General features: G+C 39.5%; 1 protein-coding gene across 2 annotated transcripts in view; it reads right to left on the bottom strand.

The window, feature by feature from the left end:
* Window positions 1–11,839, bottom strand: part of LOC126469903 (ras-related protein rab7) — a 32,033-nt gene extending 20,194 nt beyond the window's left edge. Inside the window, exons 1-2 of one of the 2 annotated variants that reach the window (XM_050097252.1) lie at window positions 11,483–11,839; window positions 8,653–8,844 (exon numbers count right to left, since the gene is read on the bottom strand). In XM_050097252.1, coding sequence (XP_049953209.1) covers window positions 8,653–8,832 — 180 coding nt within the window. In that variant the 5' untranslated portion in view covers window positions 8,833–8,844; window positions 11,483–11,839. The remainder of the gene's footprint in view (window positions 1–8,652; window positions 8,845–11,482) is intronic. The other variant, XM_050097251.1, reaches the window with a different exon arrangement.
* Window positions 11,840–27,005: the final 15,166 nt, after the last annotated feature.

The raw sequence follows: 27,005 nt of genomic DNA, 5'->3' as shown, positions 1-27,005 counted from the left end.
GTGCGGTACCTTAGTAAATAGAATTGATAAACATGCCTATATGATTATGCACACTTTACATTTTTGTCACATTTATACCATAAAATTTTGTCTGCAAATTTTTCTATGACATGAGGAGAATGATTACTAAAGTACAACAGAATACCATATTTTTAAAGTTGTGTTTGAATAAAACTAGGACTACAATCTAAAGTAGGATGTCGGAAACAATAACTGTATTTCTGTTAATATACTGTAGGAAAGGGGCCAAGGTGTAACAGCAACAGCAGCAACAGCAGCAGCAGCAGCAGCAGTATCCTGGTAATGTTAATGATTACTGAGTGAAAGCTTGTCTGTCCAGTACTTGCCCAGTGCAAATTTTTTTTTGTATGTTAAATTGTGTGGAAAAAAGCACAATTTATTATTGTGAGCATCACAAATATAAGTTTAAACCATACTGTGCAGTCAACCAGGTCAAATTTTTTACCACTCATAACTTTTTACAGTATCACTATTTTTCATTTTGTGCACTAAACTGGCAGTTGTATCTCTAAGATTTATATTTTGTAATTAAATTAAATTACCATCCTATTAGCTCTTCTGACTTTTTTGCTGTTCAAATGGATTAGAAATTAAGTAACAGAAATATAAAAAGTAGAAAGACCAAACACCAGAAATGAATAAAATAAAATGAATGGTTAAGTCGTGTTTGTGCAACTTTTCCCACTACGACCAATATTCTCCTTGTTACACCTTGCCCTTCGGAAAGTATTCTGTACAGTTTTCCTCCCTTTTACCTCTAAATGAACAGCCTAAAGTACAACACTGTGGTATTATTCTACTTAAAACTCCAAAGATAAGCAACTCCTCCTATGCTTCACATGTAATGCTTGGGCCCACAATGGCTTCTAATCTCATGTGACAGGGTTTCGGCCAATCCTCAACTGCGGACAGTGGCAAACACAGGGGAAAGGATGGCCATACTTTCCTTTATACAGGGCTTTACCTTCCTTGCACTCTCAGCACCAGATTTGCACCTGGTGGCCAAGATTTCAACTAATTTTTCTGGAATATCTGGTTCCGTACAGTATTTACGAAGATAGACTGCCATACAATAACTACTGTCCATGCTGGACCTCTGAGCAGCTGCATATTCATTATAACCAGCCAGTACTGTATCTTAAAGAGTCTTTAGTCACAGCATTATCTAATGACAGTAAAACTTAACAGGAGGTGGTCAGGTCTACTAAATAGTTGTTGGGGCAGAGAAACAGAGGTGAGTGAGGGAGTAAATAGTACAAAAAAGCCCTCCATGCTATTAGCAGAATATTGTGTTTCAAATTTACTGAAAATGTATTCAGTGTGTGCATTCTGTATGTTTGGTGCCTACAACCTGGCACTATATTCATTTCATAACTCTTCATCTTACATTAAGCCACCCAAAATGAACAGCAGCTTTTAACACTTCACTTCTTCAATTAGCAACAATCCTAAAATAGGCTGTACACCCTACCCTTCCTAAGACTAGTCAGAGCAATACATTTAAGCAGTGGGATGAAGGGATGTTGAGAAGCCAATTTATGTTTAAAGCATTGAGAAGCCAATTTATGTTTAAAGCACATTCACAGCTTTACTTTATCAAACCGTCAAAGCATCACCAAATCTAAGAGTGACAAACAGATCTTTAGTTTTTTAGTCCAGCACTCATGCAGCAGTCACACCACACTTGTAAAATAACATCTAATTCCTCCACAATTTATGGTTATGCAGTTAAGAGTCACTGAGGTCATCTTTTGTGTTACCACTATTACTTAAGGCTGCGAAGGTGATCTTGTCATTTAACAATTAATTCTTCAGTTACTTTCAATGTTGTTTTCAACTTCTCATTGCTGTGCTTGTTCTTACAAAGTATTTTATTTTTTCAATTTTCTATAACTAATCCCTTTAAAAGAATTCTTTCTTTTGGAAGCAGGGTTTGTGTGGCAGTTGTGGGACAACTGACAGGAGACTGGGAAATTTCTGGTGAATGTATTAATGGCAATGTTTAATTCTGCTAATGGTTGGCAGACAGACACTGCAAATATGTATCACATCACTGCACACTCCTCCCCCTACCTATGTGAGAGTGGAATGTGGGTGGGTTTGAATGTGGAAAGGAAACTTGACAGTATGAATTACAACAATGTCAATGTAACATACATGTTAGATTGTTTCTGAGCTAAAAAACTAACAGCTTAACTCCCTTACGTCTCTCCCATCTCTCCCCCCCCCCCCCCCCACTACACCCCAACCACCACATATAATTCTCTCTTACAATACCGGGATGAAAATTTATGAGCTACTACAGTTGGGATTTCATTCAGAGCACTGTTTCACTGTTGAGATCTGACAGTTTCACTAATACTTAAGGGGAGGTGGGGGGAGAGAGGACGTCAAACGGCCCGACTTGGGGCAGGAGAGGCACCACACGACATTTTAATTTTCAGTGTCTACACTTTCACAAATAAATTCATAGAACTTTGTCAGCATCACCAGGAAGAATTCAGGATTCACACTCATAGCAGTGGAAGTTCAAGAAAATAAACTAATTTTTTTCACATGTGAAATTTCATCATTTTTGCACTTACTATTGGCTGCATTTGTTGCTATAGATACATTTTTCTTCAATTAAGAGATACCCATCTATTAATTTTGCACAGCATACAGACCATACTTATAGGCATATGAAACTAGACTATTATTTATCTAAAATTGAATGAGCTGTTAAAATTTAAACAGCATGTTTAGGAAAAACTCAAATTTTACACACAATTATCTCAATTTTTACCACAGTTTTTAATAGATTTGGAAAATTCTACCATCAAAGAATCTTACTTGTGAAGAAAAGTGTACCTATACCAAAAAATGCAACCAATAGTAAGCAAAAAACAATGAAATTTCTCATGGAAAAAATGGTTAGCTATATTTTGCACTTCCATTGCTGTGAGTGTGGATGCTGAATCCTTCCTGGTTCATGCTGGCAAGGTTTTATGAATTTGAACAAATGTAGACAGTGGAAATTAAAATGTCCTGTAGTGCCTCCCTCCCTCCTCCCCACCCCCTCCCCTTAACACACATTCAATAAAAAGTTGGGGTAGCAGACAAAAGTGAAAATTTGGTGCATTATGAGATTGTTACAACATCCAAGTACTCTACATTTGTGTATTGCTACACACACACACACACACACACACACACACACACACACTCACTTATATTTTGTTGATAAAAATAAGCCGACATTAGAAAAACTTCCATCCTCACCCATTATTTAATAGTACCTCAATCTGCAACTTTTAGCACCTTCACCTTCTCATTTGTCACTTAGGCAAATGTTAAAAGTTGTGCAATGAACAAAACCCTGAAAACACTGAACTCTATCCTATGAAAAATCTATTTTTGCTTGTAAGCAGACTGTACATTACATTCAGCACACCAGGCTTTTTCCCCATAAAACTAAAACTCAACATTTACAGTGTTACTGCTAACATAATTTTAATCAATTCAGTGAATGATGAGTCACTATGTGTTATGCCCATTTGAGACATTTCCTATCAAATGATGAATAGTTATGTTACTTACAACAATATATCCCTGTCATTCACTCCTGGGGAGTTACCCTATGTGACATTAACTTTTCATGAAAATTTCAGCTATTTAACAAATTCAAGCAATTCTTGTAACCGTAGGCCAGTACTTCTTCCAGGCACAGACACATTTCTGGAAGCATATGCTACAACCAATATTAAATTACACCCCAGTCTACACGTGGTAATGTGTAATGCACCTACTAACCACCAAAAACTGCTATCCATTTTAAGTTCATGTTCACCAAAAAATCCATTTCTCTGAATCCTAGATTAAATTTTTAAGTTACCAACTGTACCTTTGAATTCATTGCTACTGAAAATTCAATGCTGTCAGCATATTTAGTTCCACAGACTACATCTGTCTAATTTTAAAATGCAGATTCCTTACCTCGAAAAAATTTTTAATTGCGGACTTACCCATTGGCAAACCCACATAACACAAAAAAGTGGATCACAATACATACTAGGAACACCAATATGTCCTATTCTTTATCACTGAACCATAGCACCGATTTTTTGTGGCAAAATGAAATTACACTTTGAAATGAAATTCTCTCCATATACTAATAACCTCAAGATGGAAACTTATGAATGCAGGAAAATGATGCACGTGAACTATATAATGAATCATTGACCCAGCAAAATGTCAAAAGTGGCAGGAAAATAAAGGTGACTGTGTGTATGAATGGTAAATGAATGAACCTACAAAATTACAGACCAATATCTCAGTTTGAATATTATATATTTCCTTGAGATGGAAAACCTGTCTACAGATCACCACAGTTTTAGAAAGCATCGCTCACGCGAAACTCAGCTTGCCCTTTTCTCACACGATATCCTGCAAACCATGAAGGGCAATAGGTTGATTCCACATTCCTAGATTTCTGAAAAGCATTGACACTGTACCTCACTGCAGATTTAACAAAACATATAAGCATATGGAATAGGTTCCCAGATATGTGACTGGCTGTAAGGCTTAACTAATAAAACGCAGGATACTATCCTTGACAGTGAGTGTTCAGAGACCAGGTTTGTGTCTTGAGTGCCCCAGGTAAGTGTGATAGAACAGCTGTTATTCTCTGTATGCATAAATGATCTGACAGACAGGGTTAGTAGCAATCTGTGGCTGTTTCCTGATGACACTAGTGTACGTAATGGTGTCATTTAGTGAGTTTAGGAGGATGCTAAGATGACTTGTGCAAAATTTCTAATTTATGTAATGAATGGCTGCCAGCTCCAAGTGTAGTAATTTATCAGTGAAGGTGGCCAGATATGTAACACTAGGGTGACCCATTCTGTTACCAGAGTTTATTTTACATTCATTACAAATGTACGAACTAAAAGCAGAGGGAGAAAAATACTAGGACTTTCCAAAATCTTTGATGGCTACTTCAACATGGTATGTGTGATAAAATAACTTCTCATTCTGAAAAACTGAGGACCAGGAAAATTAATTACACCACTATGTCCCCTAACTACCACTACTGTAAAACCATTATCATGGGAAAAGTACCATTAACATCTAAACTAAAATTCAAATTAAATCCTATAAACACAGAGAGACTATCAAGAATAGCAAGAGCAGCAACAGACACCCAAGAAATTGGATTACAGGAAGACATTGAAGCAATTCAGAAGAAAAGATTTGTTACCAATAGGTTTGATCAACACACAATTTACAGGCATGTTTTGGGAACTCAAATCAGAACCCTGGAGGTAAGGTAGCGTTCTTTTCAAGGCATTTTATTGAGAAAATTTAGAGAACTGTTATTTGAAGCTGACAGAACTGTTCTACTGTCACCAAATGTAGATTTCACATAAGAACTACAAAGATAATTCAGGGTTCATACAGAGGCATATACATTGTCTTTTTTCCCTCATTCTATTTGTGAGCAGAACAGGAAAGGAAATTAGTAGTAATTGTACAAGTAACTTCCATCACACTGTATGGTGGCTGGTGGAGTTCATATGTAGATACATAAGCAAGCAGAATTTAATCTGCCAGTGGCATATGATAGCATAGTTTTACCTGTAATTTTGAAAACCAGGACTATTCTGTTCCAAATGTGTAATCCTTACACATAAAAACTTATGGTAACATCCAGAATTTTTTGTCCAGCATTTACATTAATCATCTTTGCACGACTTGCTTTTCTTTTTAATGTAAAAATAGTAACTGTTACAATGTAGTTATTACCAACTACCACCCATGCAAACATTTCACTTTGATCCACAATTCTCTTATCTGCAACAGACCCATTGTTGATGGCAGTATTTAGCTAGACCTAACTACTGCAAGCAGTTATGCTTCTATCAAATTCAAATATCTTCATACGATAAAGCATAGTCACTGCACTAGTAATGGACCATCATTTTAAAATATTTATGAACTATGACACTACTTAAATCTGTATTACAAATATGCCCAAAACTTTCCATATAAATATGGTCCACAATGGCATAAATGATGTGTTATTTACAGGCTTCCTTTGTAAGCACCATAGTTCCAATATACCACTCAAATAACTACATGATGCTTACTTCTTAAGTACACCAAATATGAACAGTTGCACATTTTTTTCCACAACATGCTTTTAGAAATCCACTAAATGACTGCTGAAAACAAGCCCTCCCCCCTCCCCCCAATAAAATATTGATTACTCAGAACTGCATGATTTCTGAGTAAGTTTGTTTAAATTTACATTCTTAATACTAACTTCACCATCTCACTTACAGTGTTTTACTCTTTTCACATATCAATATTATAACTTTCTCTGTTAGATTCCTTAAGTTTGGAAAAAAACCATGTGTTACCCTGTTGCCACTTGAGCTCATATTTTACAACAGAAATACTAAGATCAAGTGCATGTAATGTCAATAGGCATTAACAGGCTCCACACTGTGGCAGGAATACATTTCAGTTTTCCATATGAACAGATTTCATAATGTGTGTCCCACAGTTAAGGAGCATCTCTTACAAGAATATATTCAAAATGCATTACACTGCAGTCTGTAGACATTCATTTTGTCAGTACTGTTTACATTATCATTCCTGTAATGTTCTTCCTGTGACTACATCTCAAACTAACATTTACTGTGGATCCACAATAACCATATGCATTACAATGCAGAAAATCCCTGCATTAGGATTCAAACCCAATTCTTAAAAATTCATCTTAAACATTTAACTTACACACACACAAGAGAGAGAGAGAGAGAGAGAGAGAGAGAGAGAGAGAGAGAGACTGAATCATGTTTACATGTTTAGACACTATGTGAGACACCAGCCTCCCCCTCCCCCTCCCACCACCCAGGATTCACTTCTGGAACACACTGTGGGGAGTTTAGATGTCTACTAAGAAAAGGACACAGAACAAAGTCTGCAATTACTAAGGGTAACATCTTAAGTGTGTTCCAGGAAATATCAGAACTTTATTTACCAATATCAACTCTTTCCTACAGACAGCTCATTTACAGCTGCACTACCAGACAATGGAGGTACTACCATCATACTTTAAACATATTACACATATCTTACCAAACCCAGTGATGAAGACACCATTACACTTTCTCACAATGCACAATTGAGACTACAGACTACAATCCCAGGGTCCATGGTTTTATCTATTGCAGTCACAAGCATTTTTCTCAAGCCCTTAAGACACTTGCACTCTATGTAGGCAGCAGAAGTTGCAAAGCAGTTGGGAAGTCATGTTAAGCTGCACATCTGATTAACTTAATTACTTAAGTTGGGTGATAGGAATATGAATGGTAAATGACTGGTCCTTCAAACAATCTTAGGATTTATGTCAACAAATGACATTCATTCATGGAGGTAGCACTAAAAGCAGAATGATAGATGGATGGAAGGAAGAAAGAAAGAAAGAAAGAAAGAAAGAAAGAAAGAAAGGGTCAGAGATCCATTCCAGTAATATGGGCATTACATGTTGAAATGCAGTTCTCTCATTGCACTCAAATAACATTATTGGCCTTTTACTTCATTTCCCAAAACATTTATTTGCCTAATCACCTCTCACTTTTCTCCTATAACACTGATGTGTCCCCTTTTAGCTCCAAATAAAGAAGAACAAAGTCTCATTCATATCATTACAAACTAGTGCAGTTGGAAGTCAACGGCAAAGTAAATTGGCACTACCTTACTATATAGACATATATACAGCAAGAACCTGGACAAAATGTAAGTGACATCTAAACAAATTGCAAAGCTCTATACCTAGGAAACATCCCCCTCCCCAATGCAAGACGGAGGTTGTCACTTGGATAACCAGTTTAATACTGGAATATGTATCACTCTACACTTCCATGCTGATATTTTAGCACTGGTTACACATGTCACAAATGGTTCTCTAAAGAAGGCCTACCTGTGCCCTAGGCATAATGTAACAATTCTGTTGCAAGTTTTGTTTTTGTAACTACGTATAGTATGGGTCTACTATCAGCTTAGCCCTGTTAGTAACAGTTATCACATAGTTGAAGTATTTTTCTTAAGGAAAATAATTTCTAACATAAGGTAAGGTAAATATGTCAAGTAATGGATACTTTAGTACAGTTTAGTATCATGTCTGCATAATGTGTATTTTGAATCTTATCTCAAATTATGCTCAACTTTTACCTTGACTGCCATGATTAATTTTCATTTCTTCCCACATTTCATTCTTAGATGTTCACTTCATGAACTACCATATACCTCAAATTATGTAACATGGTGTATCATTAATATAGTAGTTCTTTCATTAAGAGCAAGTTAGTAGAATTTATGATCCTACAAATGTAACAGCAGGCAAACTTCAATAGATGCCTCACATGCATTACATAAGCAACTATGCATTAAGAACCATACTCCATTGTAGCCTCTAAAAATTCTCATTTAAAATGCTTAACTTTTAAATTAATGCAAAAATACTAATACCTGTTATGTTTGGTTATTTGCTTTACATTTGGTGTAACCTATTAGAATATTACAGCACACAACACTGAAGTCATAAAATTTACATTAGCAGTATTATATGAAACAATTCTTTACCTGCATAGTCACTATTCGATCATCCACTAGGACTTCTTTTGTCAGGAAATCTGCTCCTATTGTTGCTTTATACTGATTGGAAAATTTTTTATTGACATACTGGTTCATCAATGAAGTCTTTCCTACACCCGAATCTCCTAGGATTATGACTTTCAGGAGTACCTTCTTCCTGGATGCCATGGTGCTACCGGCCTGAAATGGAGAAGCAGCTCTAGTATCTGAACAAACTCTTATTTGAAACAGTTTCCACAGACAACTCATCTTAATTTTTGGAAGTGCAGAAACACTTTCAGCTCACAACGTCCAGAAAACTAACAGATGCATAAGAATTACACCACTTGCATTTTTCATTCCATGTTACTTTTCAACATGGAGAGACTGCATATACCATCTGAGCTGTAATACTGCTATCGTGTTCAATGTATAGAAACAGCTTCACTAACATATCAACAAGTGCACACAGTGTAATATCAACACCAAGACTGAAGATACTTCACACTGCATTTATTCAGCTGCACACAAATGTTACTGCAAAAGGTATTGATATAGGCTAATATCACTGCTCACAACAGATCACAGTAAGTTGAAAATCCTAGAGAACAACCTACTGACAGCAGCATATAAAGTAAATGTTGATATTGTTAGCTGAAAACATTTTATAAGACTAACAGCTATAAGATTTAGAATAAGGCCTTTTAATTAAGGTCACACAGAAAGGTAGACGAGTTTAAAATTCTACACCTTTTATCACTTTTGAAAAAACCTTTGAGTGAGCAGATAAGAAGCAATTATCAACACAAAGCCACAGTTTGTAGTCAAACAGTAGCCTTTTTCCAAGACAGTTTTGTATCGATATCATAAAAGAATAAATTTTTACAATAAGATGGGACATTAAGTCAATCAAACAAAATTACCTGTCCACTTTTTGTAATTATCAATTAATTCACAAAAATGACATCCACAGTGCATTGCAACTGAAATTAGTTGATAAGAAATATAACAAAGATATACTTAAATAATGGTTTACAAAGCAGTATAGGGAATTAGAGCAAAGATTTGAACTTATGAGCAGCTATTAGGATCATCACTCTTCCACTCCCTGCAATATGATAAGATATATTTAAAGAACAGCATACAAAACAATGTCATTATGTAAGGTTATGTTCTAAAATGTGGGAAGTCACCTCACTCTAAAGTAAAATTTACAGATAGCAGGAAAATATATGATCAGAGAGGGAGGTGATCTCCAATCTAGAGCCTAGGCAATTCTACCAACTTCTCGCAGTTCACTGATATACAGAAAGTTTTACTAGCCTTTGGTGCTCAAAATGTGGATGTGTACGGTTTCCAATGTAAAAACATCGTGTTACAACTAAAAGCTAGCAGATTGACAGTTCTGCCAGTCACATTTTACAAGGGTCTACATGCACCTGCAGAACAGGCAACACAGCAAGCATGACATTGCAGAACTAGAACTGGCTGCCTTCTGGCCCTACCACTTGTTGAACCTTCAGAAAGTTTATCTGAAGTATAATATCAGTCTACATTCCATTAATACTTGTTCCATAGATAAGGACATTTTGTAATGATGGGGAACGTGTCAGTTTAACAAAGGGTTTAATTATAGAGAACTTTCTCTTCAGTTACCACTTCATATCTAACAACTGATCTGCTGAGGAGGAGTCCTCATTCAAAAATTCTTTTGTTTTTAATTTCACAAAATAGACGTTAACTATATAAGGAAAGATGACAAAACATCTGTACAATATGAATGGGTGACCAAATCACCCTTACTTGTCACTCAAAACCAGATTCAGTTCCAAATATGATTATGTCAACATTCCCCTCCGAAGTAGGATACGAGATATGAAGGAAAAATGAAATGCACTACCAGGACCTAAAGTTTATGATCTGAATGTGATACGTTACCAAAAAACTATAAACACTATGTTGCAGGAAGACAAGGCTGATTTGCTGTTTAGTTGTGAACATATTTACGAAAGGTATACAGACATTGTAACTGTCACTTTGATTCACAGCAAAAATGGTTATCTTTTATGACGCAACTTCGTGCTTTGACACATTAGTACGTCACTTTTTGTATACAAGATGCTATTAATTCCAAACTTTCCGTTGTAAGGAACTCCCAACTCTCATTGCTCTGGTCCGAGGAAGCGCTGCTATAGTGTGATAGGTTAAGTAGGATCTTTCACAAATTTGTTGTGCTCTAAATCATCTTACGACGAGCACCGCTTCAAACAAAGGCTATGTCACTCTTAAAAGGAACAAGATATTGCGAAACCACTCTACGTAAGTCGGCTCGCTTAACAAAGGAGCACTGCACTTTAGTTCTTTTTATAACAAAGGCCATTTAAAAAGGCAATCATATGTTTCCGTGAAAGGCCTGTACAAAAATTCTCAGTAAAGAATTTTGGTAATCAAGTTTACAGAAATAATGAGCAGAAATAACCTTGAACTTTTAACGCAGATGTGCAAGTGAGCAGCAAGAATAATCATTTCCTTTACTTACCTCATATTCTCGCCTTAGAACTGCTAGCAAAAATAATCGCGATGTGACGCACAGATTTTTTTTCTCCGTATAATTGTTTTACGGTTAACAACATAGGTACACAATTTCGGGTACAGCAGTTTCTAACTACAAAAAAAATTTTACGCTTTCAATCAGGGAGTAAACAGGAATCCTTGGGCAAGAGTCTTTTTTTGACAAATACCAATGACAGTTGTAATACAGCATGGACAACGATCGAAGTATTACGCCTACGTGTGGAACGTCAGATCCATTCGCACACGATTTAACAAAAGTACTTACCTACAGACAGCAGTGACAAATATAAACTTCAAGTATAACAGCCCAGACAGCAAAGGCCAAGAGAATACCACACCGCAAGAAACTATTGTTCCACTCGACCTGGGTTTGACAGCTAACAACTACCACTTCCACAAATCATCAACTTTCCCTCTCAGAGAGAAAATGGCGTATGCCTCGAATCACGGGTTATCATACGTCATCGATATACTAAACCCGGAAACACGAAGATTATTGTTTTGCGGAAGCAGTGTTGGAACATCTACACAACATTCTGCGTTGTTCACGTACAAAATACAGGAAATATAGCGAAAATTATAGATGCACCCTGAAACTAAACACTAAAAACGTACAAGCAACTCAGTAACACTTGGTACCAACCTGCAGATACAAATTATTTCAACTATTAATTTTAAAAAATATTGAAATAAAGACACATGCCTTTTTTTTCAATATATCACACATACATACAAATTTCTTGCCAAAATTGATTCCAATTCTGGTAAGTACGCGGAAAATAACAAAAGATCGATAGACTATCGACCTAAGAAAAATAAATATGGAATAAAGGCTATGTAATCGGAGTGCTAACCTGCTGTTATGGAGCGTTAACTTCTATAATACTTTAATTTTATGTAAAAAGAAGTTAAGTCCGGATGTTTATTAGGCACTCTCAAGTAACTGTGTGCATGTTTGCAACTGAAGCACCAACTTCTCAAAAATGAAATCAGGCACTGAATTTAGTCTTAAAGTTTCTGATAACTGCACAAATGCTGCCAAGGGGCTGCAGGATTTTCCGGAATTCCTAGAGTATATTAAGGTGCTGTGAGGCACAGTGTTCTTTCGTCCATCTGCCGTCGAATTATTTCCAGTATTTCCGCTTCTCCCCAACACATGATAAGTACCGTAGCAAAGCCTGTAATGATCAGTGCTCTAGTTTATACGTATATGCATCAAAATTCTGTGACTCTGCTGATCCAACATACCTCAGGAGTATTTGAGGATAGACTGATTCGTTTTTTATCAGCATAGTTGTAGTTGATGAACAACAGTTACCTTCACAATGTAACGTTCGGGACAGTGTCATTGAAATATACAGTTAAGGTTTGCAAGTGAATGTAGAGAATGAACTTAGGAGAGAGCTTGATTTTCTCATAAAATGCGAAAAACGTTTGAAAATTTGGAAAGAAGAGTGAGTAATTCTTCAAAATCTAGTCAACATGAGTTCTCCAGTGTCAGACTAAAAAAAACAGTGCACGACCTATAACAAAAACCGCAAAACTTACTATAGAATTAAGTAATACGTTTGATGTGCTTGAAAGTAACACAGAAAAGGAAGAATAGTTGAAATGTACCAAGATCCATACGGACAGTTCCTTGATCAACGCGAAATTGAGTTTGCAAAGCAAAACAAATAGTCCTATTTGTAAACAAAGCAAAAAATACACGCTGGTAAATACATATGAAACCTTTATTCTCGCAGACGGCCTATGGAAGAAGTATAGCTGAAATTATGAGTACTAATAAAACAGTATTCAACGTGACAGGCATGACCAAACCAGGAGGTCCATTACGTGAAGTTTTAAACAGCAGCAAAAAACCTCTGACGAGTGGTAGAGCATGTGCGATAATTGGAGGTGCCAACGACATATACCACAATGAAACCAGACGTGCTATGAAACTTTTAAAGGAAGTAATCTGCAAAGTGCCTGAAGTTAAATTTTTCGTTGTCTGTATTCCTCAATAATTCCTGATGACTGCACAAATGCTACCAAGGGGTTGCAGGATTTTCCGGAATTCCTAGAGTCTATTAAGGTTCTGTGAGGCAGAGTGTTCTTTAATCTATCTGCCATCATGATATCATGGAAAAGTCGCGCGTGAATACTGAGATTATTACTGCCAACAGACTTTTTGCCAAGATATGTAGTGGTTATCCTAATGCTACATATGTAAGGATAAATAGTGACTGCACAGAGGTCACAGAAATATGAAAGGGAAGGAAGCTGTCAGTGCTGAAATGTTGAATACCATCAAAGACTGTAAAGTAGTGCAACATACTATCACACTGCGTGATAAAGAACTTACTACAATATCAGCATTAGTAGAATCAGAAAGGCCCAATGTCCTTCAATCATCGGTAACAATAGATGAATCTTCTACATTAAATGAAGTAAAACAATCTGTGCCTGCATCTCAAGTGTCTCCCAGTACAACAGCCACAACAGACAACTCATCAGTGGTGTCAAAATCATCAATAACACCTGAACCATATCCATCAGCAGCAGACTTATCACTCTCTCCAGCAGCTTGAACAGCAAGCCTAGCATCAGTGTCTAGTCCAGCAATCAGAATAACAGATCCGAGATCACGGTACAAACTGCCACACAGGCATCATCCACAGCAGCAGCCAAATCAAAATCATCAGTTATCAGCTTCAACTGCAGCACAAACATCGTTTGAAACTCCAGTGGCATCTAAAGTTCAAGGTTTTGGTGAAACTACAGCTTCAGCAAAAGTTCCAGCACCCACCAAAAACTCAGGTGCAATAATGGATGCAACATAAAAAATGGCAGCACCTCCGGGCTCCTTGGGTAAGAAATATGAGGAGCAGGAAACGTGTAATTCTTAAGGATTTTTGGTACCCAGCCTCAACAATGAACAGCTGGTAACATCGGATGGCATAAGTACGAACCCCTCTCAAGCAATTTTTAATCATTTAAAAATAATGACCTCAATATACAGTGTATTAAAAATAAAATATTAAAACTTGAGATCACAGCCAGTGAAACTAGTATAGACTATATTTGTGTTCAAGAACATTGGTGCAAGAGTTATGAACTAGCAAACATAAGTATTTCTCCATATGATTTAGTCGGTATTGCAGGAAGGAAACAAGATGAGGTGTTTGCACTTATGTAAAACGTCGAGTAAAAGTTAAAAATTTGTCTCTAGCTGAATCTATGAGTTAAGAAAAACATTCTGATGTTGCAACAATATAGATGAATAAGTAAAAGAGTAAATTAATAGTAATGTAAGTGCACAGATCCTGAAATTTTTAGAAATAACTTAAAGGCATAGCTCAACATATTACATGATAAAAAAAAAAACATCAAAACTTATAAGTGGAGACCTTAATGTCAACTTGTTAACTGAAAGGGCATCTACAGATCAATTCCTGCATGTTCTACATAGCTTCAACTTGTATCTGCTTGTAACTAGTCCTACAACAGTAACATACTCTCCAGAAAGTCTCATAGATAATTTCTTCACAAATATAGGAACTATAGATACAGATGTAATTGATATTGACCAAGGAATATCCAGTCACAATGCACTAATCCTTAAAAATCTCACAACCACAAAACTTGTCAGAACAAACTCATACAGGCATTTACATACTAATTCCTGGATTATGACAGATATTAGAAATTCCTCCAGGACAATGAAAATAGTTAACTTTAAAATGGAAAGTTGTACTGACCCCAAGTTTAAAGAACATGCAATAAACTATATATATTTTAAGGTAATTACAAAAGCAAAACTACTAAGTAATGTTAGATTAATAAGAAAATCAGGCAATAAATCAAGAACTACTTTGGAAATAGTGAAAAGGGAAACAGGTAAGAACCTCATGGATCAGGAAATAGTACTCAAAAATAGTGAAAATATTGAATTAAAAGATGAAACTCTGGCAAATTGCATTAACAACTATTTTTAAGTGTACCTGTGTCATTAAGCAAAAATTTACCAAACATGAGAAATTAACAGCTTCAAAATTAGACAGTAGTATGATCAAATGGAAATGAAGTATTGAAAGTGAAAAAGAGTCTAAAACCAAAAATTTCTGCAGGTGTGTATGAAGTGCCTGTGTTACTAATTAAAAAGTTGCCCAACAAATAATAAAGCACCTGGTACATATTGCCAATTTGTCAAACAGAGGTTGGAAATCTCGAAGTTTAGACCTCTGTTTAAAAAATGAGATCCATATAAGATAAAAAATTGTAGACCAATTTCCCTTCTCCAGTGTTTTCCAAAATTTTAGAGACATTAATGAAAATCAAACTCATAAATTACTTATATGCATACAAACTTCTGAACTGCAATCAACATGGCTTCCATTCAGGCCACAGCACACAATCAGCCCCCCATGCCTCTACCAAAGAGATTGTCAGGAATCTTGACAATAAAAAATGTTTAGTGGGAATGAACTTAGATTTATCGAAAATTTTGTTAAACAAGTGGAGGCAACAGGAGTAAGAAGAGTTGTTTGCAAATGTTTTGAATCTTAGCTTCAAGACAGAACTCAGGTTGTAGAAATCATCTCAGATTATAATATCCTGAAAAACAAGTGGATTTCAGATGCAAAAGAAGTGATAACAGGCGTCTGGCAGGGCATTGTTGTTGGTCCCTTATTGTTCTTGCTTTATATAAATGACATAAAGAATCCAAATATTGCTATCAAAATTATGTTGTTCATAGATGGCACAAGTATAATCATAAGTGACGATAAAAATCATTATCCACCACAACTAACAAAGCGATGAAACATATACAACAGTGGTTTAATTCAAACGAGTTAGGACATAACTTAAGTAAAACAAACTACATACAGTATGGCAAAGCAACCCAAGGAAATGATGTCCAGTTAAAACTAAGTGACACAGAGGTAGAAAATGTGCAATCCACAAAGTTTCTGGTCATGCACATTGATAAAAACTTAAGCTGGAAACACCATGTGAAGTATTTATCACAGAGGCTCATTTCGGCATGTTTTACATTGAGAATAATATCTAGGGTATGCAGCATACAGTGAGCTAGATTAGTGTATTTTGCTTTCAGTCTTTTGTGTCTTATGGTATAGTGTTCTGGGGTAAAACTAAATCATGTTTAATAGATAGCTTCAAACTACAGAAAAGAGCTATTCGAATTATAGCACACAATCCTACAAGAACGCACTGTAGGCCCCTCTTCAGACAGTTAAAAATACTCACAATACTGTCACAAATACATGTGAAAAGTATTCTACTGTTGCGGCCACATGTAGTAAGCATTGCTTCACGCAGTGGAGAATGGCAAAACAGACACACGCCGGCGACCAAGGCGTTGCGAAGTAGGCAGGCACAGATAGCCTTGCTGACAGCAGCAGTGTACCAACAGACTGACACAAGGACGCATACAGACCGAGCGCCGAGCGAAGCCTGGAGGGTGCTGAGTGAGGGGAAGTGAGGCCAGCACGCTAAGTTACACTGCAATAAACTGCGGGAGTAATAACAAAAAGCTACCACCGAGTGTAAAAAACGTCCTCCTGTCGGATATAAATAGTGGAGCGCAGGTAGCAAGTTCGTATCTGAGGACGGACGTGGTCCGTGTCCGAATGTTCAATCTTCGTAGGTGACGATTCTGGAAGTCTGTTCCAGCCTGCAGGAGTCATCCCTTCGCCGCCAAATGTCAACTTCAGCTCTGGAGGTCGGCCCGAGTTCAGTCGGCACTATGGCTGACTAACTACAGCGAGAACTTTCAGCAGGACCGGCCGCAGCGCGGTCTTGGTCTCAGGCGCCGCCGGGGACTGACGCCCGGACTTCACGGCAACTCGGCCCCACGGCGTGTGGTTCGTCCATGACGGGACCTCGGGGACTTCGCGACTGACGGCTTCCCAGCGGCCGGTGCAGCCGAGTACATCTCAACCACAGGGCATCCTGGCTTCAGCAGAGCACTGGTGGCCTGAGGCTCCTAAGTGCGATCACCGGCACGCGTTGTGCGCATTGTCGGAGAATCTACACAGCAGCAGCCAGGAGGAGGGATCCGCAGGGCTGGGCAGCAACGACGAGGGATAAATTGTAAAGAAAGTTCAATAAATAATTGTAAAACTCCACGCCGCCTCAGTCTTTGGCGCAGCCACTGTGTCTGCTGCTAACAAGAGGTACAGATTCCGTAACAAGTGATGTCAGGTGCACCCACGCCACCGCTTTCACTAGCACTGTGCGGAGCAACCGAGAAACACAGAATAGGGTGAGTCCAGCAACCGCCTTCTCTCTATGTTTTCTGTGTAGCTAGACATGTCAAGGGTAACGTTAAGGGATGTGAGAGTGTCATTTAAAAGGCCTAGCAGCCCTGTAGACTTATCGCAGTTTCGTGGGAATGATAGTCACGTTAACTTAGTATCATCTAAATGTGTAGTGTGTGGATTAACAGGTCACGGCGCTCCTTGCAGTAAATTTGTATCAAGTACTTGTGATGTGTGTGGCTTCTATGGTCATGTAATGGGGCAATGTGGTAAGTCTAGATGGCTTGCCATTAGACGTGCTAAGAATTAACTTGCTTCTGGGTAATAAAATTTTATTTTTGTGAGGTGAGGTATACCACACGGGAAATGCCAGAGACACGTGCAACCGGGACAAGTAACGCCGTAGTCGCATTGACAGAGCAAGTTAAGAAACTGATTGAAGAAAATAAGTTGCAAAAGCAGCACACGCAGAGGATGGAGCAACAAATGTTGCAAAATACTCAATCAGGCTTTGGAAGCGATAGTGTAGAATGCAAGGGTACTGTCTTTTCCGGTGTGGCAGACTGTTCAGCGGCTAATCTGACACCTTTCTTCTCGGGTGAAACATCAGACGATGTGAATGTTTTCATTGGTGACGTACGTAGTACGGCCAGACTGTGTGGCTGGTCGGATGAAATGTGTTTGCAAATGGCGAGGTTACAATTAGTAGGTGATGCAAAGACTTATGAGGCATACCACGAAGGGTTAAAGGATGCTACTACATTCACAGAGTTGGCTGATGGATTATTGCAAAAGCTTAGGAAACAAAATAGTGCCAGATTTTTTAGAGAAAAATTGGGGAGGATGATGCAAAAAACTTGTGAAACGGTAGAAGAATTTTCAGACAGAATTAGGAGAACAAATGCGCACACGTATGAGTTAACACAAGATGCGAGTGCAAATGAAGTTCTATTGAGAAAAGCAGAGTATAGAGCCTTAGACGCATTTTTGCGAGGGGTCTCGCCGGATTTTTCCCTCCGGATATGGATGGAAAATCCAAGTGACTTAGCAGCAGCATTGCGTGTAGCTACACATTTGCAGGAAGTGGATAGCGCCGCTAGCAGTCGCAATGACAAGAAAATTTTTTCGTCTTCCAAAGAGTGTTACTGTTGTGGGTAGCAAGGATATTTTAAGGGACAATGTCGGGAACCGCAGTGTTTCAATTGTCAGAAAATTGGGCATTAGGCACAGCAGTGTAGAGCCAAGAAACGGGTTAATGATACAGCAGGTAAAAAACTGTTAAACGAAAAAGGGAGTGTTCCTGTCGTCGGGAGGCATTCCCAGTAAAAAGAGGTATTCAGAGAGTGCACGAAGAGGCGAATTGTAGTTTGATGGTTTGGATAAAAGATAAGTGGTGAAGAGTTTTAGTTGGTACTGGAGCCATGTATCAATTGTCAGTGTGCACCTCGTGCGCAAGATAGGATTGGAAGCTCTGAGATACAGATTGCGCGCAGTAGGTGATAAAAAATTAGATGCACTAGGGACAGCATAGCTCAAGTTTAAGATAGAGAACGCGTGGTTTCTATCTTACGATTTTCGTCTCTAATTGCATGCGGTGAAAAGTTGCTATTCCTTCACACGCGGACTTCCCACGCAGCGTCTCTCGTCACCCGGGTGGTCCGGTGACAGGCGGGCTCTCCTGATCTGGAAAGGGTTAAGCCGACGGGTGTGAGGAAGTCGAGTGAATGCTTTGCAGACGCCGACATTGTCAAAAGACATGCCCGGAGGGGTCTGCAGTAGCGGCTGGGCTAGAGGTTCCGTTACTTCGCAGAATCTTAGCGAAAACACTTTCTGGCAGGCTACCAGCGAGGCGTGGGAATGACTTGTGTACCCAGGCAGTTGTCGCGGGAAAATTCCCGCGCTTTCTGCAAAATAGTAACTGTGATTGGCTGGCTCAGGGCATAGCTCCGTGACGTAGCAAAATCAGCGCAGAAATTGGCGCCAAGAATCTCCATTGGTGGAATGGTAGTGCTCCGGCAATGGAGTGGAATTTTCCGCCGGTTTTCGAGTTGCTGATTGGAACGTTTAACCACGGCCACTATCGTGGGAGTGGGAATGTTGTGTGTTCGGCCTGTACAGGTGCTCTAGGGAGTCGGCTCTCGCCTTTCGGTCGAGGACGTCGAAGCAACCAGCCATCGCCTCCGGTACGCCAGATCGTGTTCTGGCAGTTAAGAAGACAGTTTGGTAATGTATGTCCGCAGCACCGGCAGATAGGGATTTTCCTAGGTGATAATCAGAGCTCAGCAGAGTGCGCCTGTTCGTCTTTTTCTAACTTTGTTCTGTCTTGAGTAGCAGCAATTAATGTTGGGTTAGCTGTGTGTCTCTCTTAAGATTTGAGTGGCAAGGAATTGGCTCCACATACCACTTCGTCATAAACCTCACAATCTAGTTTAGGGACAACTTCACCTTCACAGCGTTTGTTTGTGTATCCAATTTGAGCCAATTTGATGTATTATAAATGTTTCATATGTTTTTGTTTATTATTTTGTGTTTAGTCTTAATAAATCATATTGTTATTTTGGACAGAACTTTCATTCCGTTAATCGGTAGAGCAACCCATCATTTCTCACTACGTTAATGAAACCTTCCTTTATTTAACTTATTTATCAAATTAAATTATTGCAGGTGCCAAACTCTTTTCTACTCCACTTGCAGGGTTGATTATAGTCAGTTCGCGTATATTTTTTAATCCTTGTGCAACAGCAAAAGTCGGAGTTAGAATAGGGGGGGCTTAGAGCATCATTTACATGTGTAGATTCTAGAATTTAGTGTTAAATACACTGCTAGCCCCGGCACCTCGAATAAAATGGCGACCCTTAGCCTCGGATCTTTCCTGTGAATCGCTGATAAGCAAGTATCATTAGTAGTAGGGACACTCAGAATTGTTTTTGCTTAATTTTTTTATTGATTAATACCCAAGTTTTTTCCTGGTAGTTCCGCGATTAGTTTTAAGTAGCGGCGCATGATTACAGTTTTTGTTTTCAGTGTATATATTCTTTTGTTCATTGTTTTTGTGTTCCTTTCATGGTGTGTCCGTATCACATCACACTTTGTCGGGTTTGTGTGCGGTTTCTGTACCACAACAAATCGTGCGTATAATTACAGCGTTGGAGAGGCGTTGTTGAAATTTTATGTCTATGTGTAAAAATACAGGGAGTAGATTATTTTTATTGTGTATTTTAGATAAATTTTGTTTCTCGTGAATGATCACGAGAAGTAAGGCACGACTATTAGTGAGCAAAGCTAAAACAAAAGTGGATACTATAATGGATAAGAGGCACGTTACTGACGGGGATAGGTTAGGAGATGAGATGGGCACATTTTTAGTAGGACAGGACGACAGGGTTATTGATGAGGACGGTGATTTGGACGCGATCTTAGAGCAACGTCGCGGCCATGATTATGATAGTGAGGTAGAGGATGAAACAGAGACAGGCACACAAGTCGAGACGGTAGCAGAAGTTTATAATCAAACGAACGAGAGCAGACAGGGGCTAACTCGGCTACGTCAGAGCTCTAGCGCCCAGGTGTCCAGAGTTACATCTCCCACTTTTGAAGAGGATCAAAAAGATGACGTAAACCCAATACTGAGCTTCCTACGATCAATGAAGGAAGAAGCTGACGAACAGCGTAAGAGGGAGAAGGAAGAAGAGGAGAAACAACGTAAGAAGGAGAAGGAAGAAGCTGACGAACAGCGTAAGTAGGACACTCAGGAAATAATTTCGCATATAGGAGAAATTCGAGGGGAATTACTAACAATAAAGAAAGAATGTGGAGAAGTAAAACAAATGTCAATGGCTGCACAAAAAGTAGCAGGCCTGGCCAAAACGGCAGCAATAGGGGCCATGAAAGTCGCGGAAGCAACTTCTAAACTCGCAGGGCGCTTGCAACGTACAACACAATCCCACTCAAAATCCCTAGCATTCTTAAAAACTCAAGGTAATATCGCGGTTGCGAACACCACGAAACGAATGGAAGACGTAGAGAGTCGGATAGCAAAACTAGAGCAAAACGGGCACACGAGCACTGCGCGTTCGGATACCAATGATGGAATACACAGAATTGTGTCTCCGAGGAAAAGCCCGCCGTGCTCTAGCCCAATGACCGAGTGCGGAACTAACAATGCACACGCAGAAACAGCGAGTAATAGCTCCAATAATTATAGCCCACTTAGGAGAGTGAATTCTGAGTGCCACTTGGACTGTGATACAGAGGTAGCACATCACAGTTATCAGCAAGATAGAACAGGACACTCAGCAGACGTGCAAGTATCGGAAACGAGTGACAACACCAGTGCGAGGATCAGACAGGATTTTGATCACAATCACTTCCTGTCGATACTAAAATTCCAGAAGTTCAAAGAAAATGGAGGGTCGATGCATCCGAAGAGCTGGGTGATGCAGTTTACAAATTCATTACCGGCATCATGGCCAACCCAGGCAACATTAGAATTCATGTGTGGACACATCGAAGGCCAAGCCGCGGAAAAGATGCGGGGTGTGGCAGTGACGTGTCGGACTTATCAGGAATTTGTTGGTGCATTCCTGCGGACCTACTGGTCAAAGGAAACGCAAGACAGGATTAAAGAGGAAATAATATTTTGTCCTGAACTGGAAGTGTCTGGGCATAGGAGCGCAACCAAATTTCTTGATGATTTACTCAAGAAGAATCAATTTTTAGATAGTCCATATAGCAACGGAGAAATCATTAAATTTTGCTTTTCCAAACTGCCAGTTAGGTACCAACAGACACTTGTCGGGAAGTGTGGATCTGACATAGAAGCATTCAAGAGTCTATTGCGCGAACTCGAAGTAGTCTTTAATAAACATGACGCAAAGGACAGGAAGAAGGGGCAAAGTAACAAATACCACGGGCCAGGAAGGGAAGACGACAACAGATCGCATAATCGCACTGGTCAGTTAGGAAACCAGGGTTACGGAAGTCAAGGTTACGCTATTCAAGGTTATGGAAACCAAAGACACGGAAACGAGAACGTCAGGGAGCAGGGTCAATATAGACAAAGAATCTGGGATAGGAGGAATAACGAACGGCAAAGCGACCGTAATTGGAGAGAGCGAAACCAAGGACAACAGTGGAACCAGGAGATTGAAACTAGACCCGCAAATCCTAACGCACGTCAGAGGAGGGGGAGCTTAACAAGGGATTGACACCAGACTAGTGCGAACACAGGCCGCCGGAATTTCGCACGTAATCTCGGACCTGGCCAACTACGGATGATACATTACGAAGATTTATCAGAAATCCTGCTCGAGGAACATAAAGCAACTCCTCGACAAGATCGGCAGCCTCTTATCACAGTAGCAATAACTGAAAAGAGTATGAATGCGATAATAGATAGTGGAAGCTACATAACAGCAATATCTGAGGCAGCATACAAGAGGTGCTCTCAGGAGATGGACTGGCCTGTTCTATCGGTTAAGAAAACCAAAATAAAAGGGGCATTAGCGGGTAAATGTACGGAGGTCACCCAACAAACAAGACTGGAATTCTCCTGCCAAGGACACAAAATAGAGTCTAACTTCTGGATCGTGCCAAATCTGGCGATAGACATGATAATAGGAACGGACTTTCTAAATGAACATGAAGCGATAGTTGATCTAGGACGAGGTGAAGTGGTTTGGAGGAAAGGGAATCCCGTCCACATTAAGTTCGACGACCAGCTGATCCCAGCTCAACTACCGTCTAACTGTGTACGGATAAACTATGCGTGTCTGAAAGACAGAAAGGAAGAACAGGTCGACGTTGCGGGTAGGGGAGAGGACACGGATGAGAATGAAGTCGGAATAATGGGAGAAATAAAGGAGAAAATAGGAGAAAAAGTGGAAGCAATAAACAATATAAGGTGCGACCACCGCAAAGAACTTCATAAATTACTAGTAGAACATATGGAGGTCTTCCTTCCCAAGACAGGATCAATAAAGAACTTCCAATATGAATTTCGTGTACGTCCGCACAACCAGTTTCGTGTGCCACCCTATCCAATCCCCTTGGCATATCGACAGAAAGTAGCAGCTGAAATTACGCGAATGCTGAGTGAAGGAATAATAGAACCTACGGCTTCAGCCTATAATAACCCGTTAAGAGTAGTCGAGAAGGCAGATGGTAGTATTCGTTTAGTCTTGGACTCGCGACAAATTAATACCATAATAGAACCCGAAACAGACAGACCGGAACGATTAGAGGAACTCTTACAAAACTTCCATGGAATATCAATCTTCTCATCAGTTGATCTAAAATCGAGTTTCTGGCAGATCGAGCTCCATCCAAATTGCAGACAGTACACAGCCTTTTTAGCATTTGGAAGATGTTACCGGTTTCGTCGTCTCCCATTTGGTTTGAACATTTCGTCTGCCGCATTCATTCGGGGGCTGGACGGCATACTAAGCGATAATTTGAAACGTCATGTCACCAGCTATGTGGACGATTTGCTGATCGCGGGGAAATCTTGGGGAGAGCACAATGCGGTCCTCGGTGAACTCCTTGCGACATTCAAGGAATACGGAGTGACTATCAATATCGAAAAATCGAATTTTGGGACGTCCTCTGTCAAATTTCTAGGACATATCATCACGGGTGAGGGCATTGCGCCAAATCCCGAAAAGATCGAAGCGATTGAAAAGTTTCCCATTCCTACGACAAAGAAGCAGTTAAGGGGGTTCTTGGGGATCATAAATTTTTACAACCGCTTTATACATGTCAAAACTCAGAGCAGTCCTAGGTTGCATCAACTTACAGGAAAGAAGATTCCTTGGGAATGGGATGAGGCGGCCGAATCCGAATGGAAAGCATTAAAATTCGCATTATTACAAGCACCCATCCTATCACACCCTAATTTAGCAGAAGAGCTTTGCATAGTAACGTACAGTTCATACTCAGGTCTGGGTGTCATGGTGTTGCAAGACTATGTACATGAAGGAAACAGGGTGTGGAAGACAATTGCGTTTGGTAGCAGAGCACTAGCCAAGAGTGAGAGGAATTACTCAGTAACCGAGTTAGAGGCGCTGGCTATTGTGTGGGCGTTTGAAAAATTCAGATACCTTCTGTTTGGTCGCAAGACGAGGGTCTACACAGACCACAAGGCACTCTAGTTCTTGATGACTGCAAAGCTTAATCACAGACGGCTCATTAGGTGGGCATCATATATGCAGGAGTACAACTTTTCGATAGAATATATCCCCGGCAGTCAGAACATTATTGCAGACGCCTTATCACGGTCACCGATCGGATTTGAGCACAACATGGAAGAAGATCTGGAGGAAAATCACTACTGCCTTTTCTATATGCAGAAAGTAGCCTTTGAAAATTTTATTACCTGTAGTATGCAGGACATCAAGAAGGAGCAAGACAAGGACCCTGCCCTAGTGTTATTGAAACAGAAATGGAATGGATAGACAGAAGACACGCCACCATCAGGCAGTTCTACCTCTTGCGGAAAGGCATAATTTTTCACTGAAATTATGCCAATGACACTGAATGGGGGGTATGCATCCCTGAACACCTAATAAACAAGGTTATATGGCATACTCACCTCAGCTATGGACACTTCGGACCACGCAAGTGCAATCTCAAACTAAGGACCATGTGTTTCTTTCGAAACATGGAGCCCTCTCAGGGGACACCGCCTTATAGTAGGCACCTTCAGTGCCGGGCGGGAGGGTTTGCGTGCTTCGGTGAAGTCGAGAGCTATGCCGGCGGTAGCATAGCTACTGGCAGGGTCTCCCAAGCCGGACTGGTCCCGACAGAGGAGCCAGACAAAGTGTGTCCCACAACATAGGGCAGGGAGGGCTCTAGAGGCGTAGTGAAGCCAGCTTCCCTAGAGGAGTAAACCTCATACAAATCCTGGTCCTCCAGGTTGGGGGTTGGGCATGGGGCTAATAACCCCATACTGTAAAAAAAAGAATATTACGGAAATTCAACAGAAGCCTCGGAAACTGGATGGAAAGCATGTATCACGACCCCGGCAAAGGAAACGGATAAAGGATCTAACAGTAGCATCATGGAATGTGAGGACAATGCTTCAGCCTGGAAAGATTTAAGAAATAGCCAATGAAATTTTAAAATTCAAATATGATATTGTAGGGCTACAGGAAATAAGATGGCAGGGGAATGGGCAGATAGATAAACCTGAGTACTCATTGGTATATAGTGGACCAGAAGAAAGAACAGGCCAACTTGGAACAGGGTTTATAATAACTAGGGAAGTTAGGAAAAGCCTTCTAGAATTTGAACCCATAAATGAAAGGATGTGCAGACTCAGACTAAAAGGTAAATTTAGGAATATATCAATAGTTAATGCACATGCACCAACAGAGGAAAAAGAGGATATAATTAAAGAACAGTTCTACGAAGACTTGGAAAAAGTATACGGTGCAGTACCTAAATATTACCTGATGCTAGTAATAGGAGATTTTAATCCAAAAATAGGGAGGAATGAACATCTGTATGGAGTTTCTGGAAAATATTCACTACATGAAGAAAACAATGAGAATGGAGACTTATTATGCCAATTCGCAGCAAGGAATAATATGATTATTAAAAGTACCTGCTTTCCACATAAAAGGATCCATCTGGGAACTTGGAAGTCTGCAGCCAATGGAGTAGTCAATCAGATTGATCATATTTTAGTGATTGCACGCCACTCCACGTCAGTTACGGATGTACGGAGCTGCAGAGGACGAAACTGTGATTCAGACCACTTTCTGATAAAATCAGTCTTGAGAGAGAAACTGTCACTAACAAATGGCAACAGAATGGGAAAGATGATGAAATGGAATACAGACAAACTGAACATCCCTGATGAAGTAAAAAAATACCAAGCAACACTAAGCAGAAAGTTGAGCAATGAAGAGACCACAGTAGGAGTAAATGGAAGGTGGAACAGGTTTGAAAAAGCCATTAAGGATGCTGCAGAGGAAATAATAGGCATAAGAAGGAACAGAAGAACCCAGGAGTGGTTTGATGAAGATTGCAGGTCAGCAATAGAGGAAAAGAATAGGGCAAGAACAAAAATGCTACAGAGAGAAACCAGAAATAATGTGGAACAATATAGAGAATTAAGGAGAAGAGCTAACAGACTGTGCAAGAGAAAGAAAAGAGAGTGGAATAAGATGAAATTTCAAGAACTAGAAGAACAAAAGGAACAGAGTGAAATAAGAAAGTTCTATCATGCCATAGGCAAAATGAAGAATAGATTCCAACCAAAAACAATGGCCTGTTCCAGTAAAGATGGGAAAATGATAAGGGAGGAAGAACAGATAGTGGGAAGATGGGCAGAATATTTCAAAGATACACTAAGCACCAGCCTAGAAGATGAAGAGACAGCTGCACAGGAGGGAAGAGTGGAGCTGGAAGTAGACAATGAAACCAATGAGGCAAGAAAACCAACACTACAAGAGGTCTCCCAGGCTGTGCACAAGTCAAAAAACAATCGAGCCCCTGGGGAAGACAGCATAATTGCTGAAT

The sequence above is a fragment of the Schistocerca serialis genome, chromosome 3 (assembly GCF_023864345.2).
Source record: "Schistocerca serialis cubense isolate TAMUIC-IGC-003099 chromosome 3, iqSchSeri2.2, whole genome shotgun sequence".
In the NCBI taxonomy this organism is placed as follows: domain Eukaryota; kingdom Metazoa; phylum Arthropoda; class Insecta; order Orthoptera; family Acrididae; genus Schistocerca; species Schistocerca serialis.
Note: the sequence above shows the minus strand (reverse complement) of the source record. Positions and strands in the feature narration are given on the sequence as shown.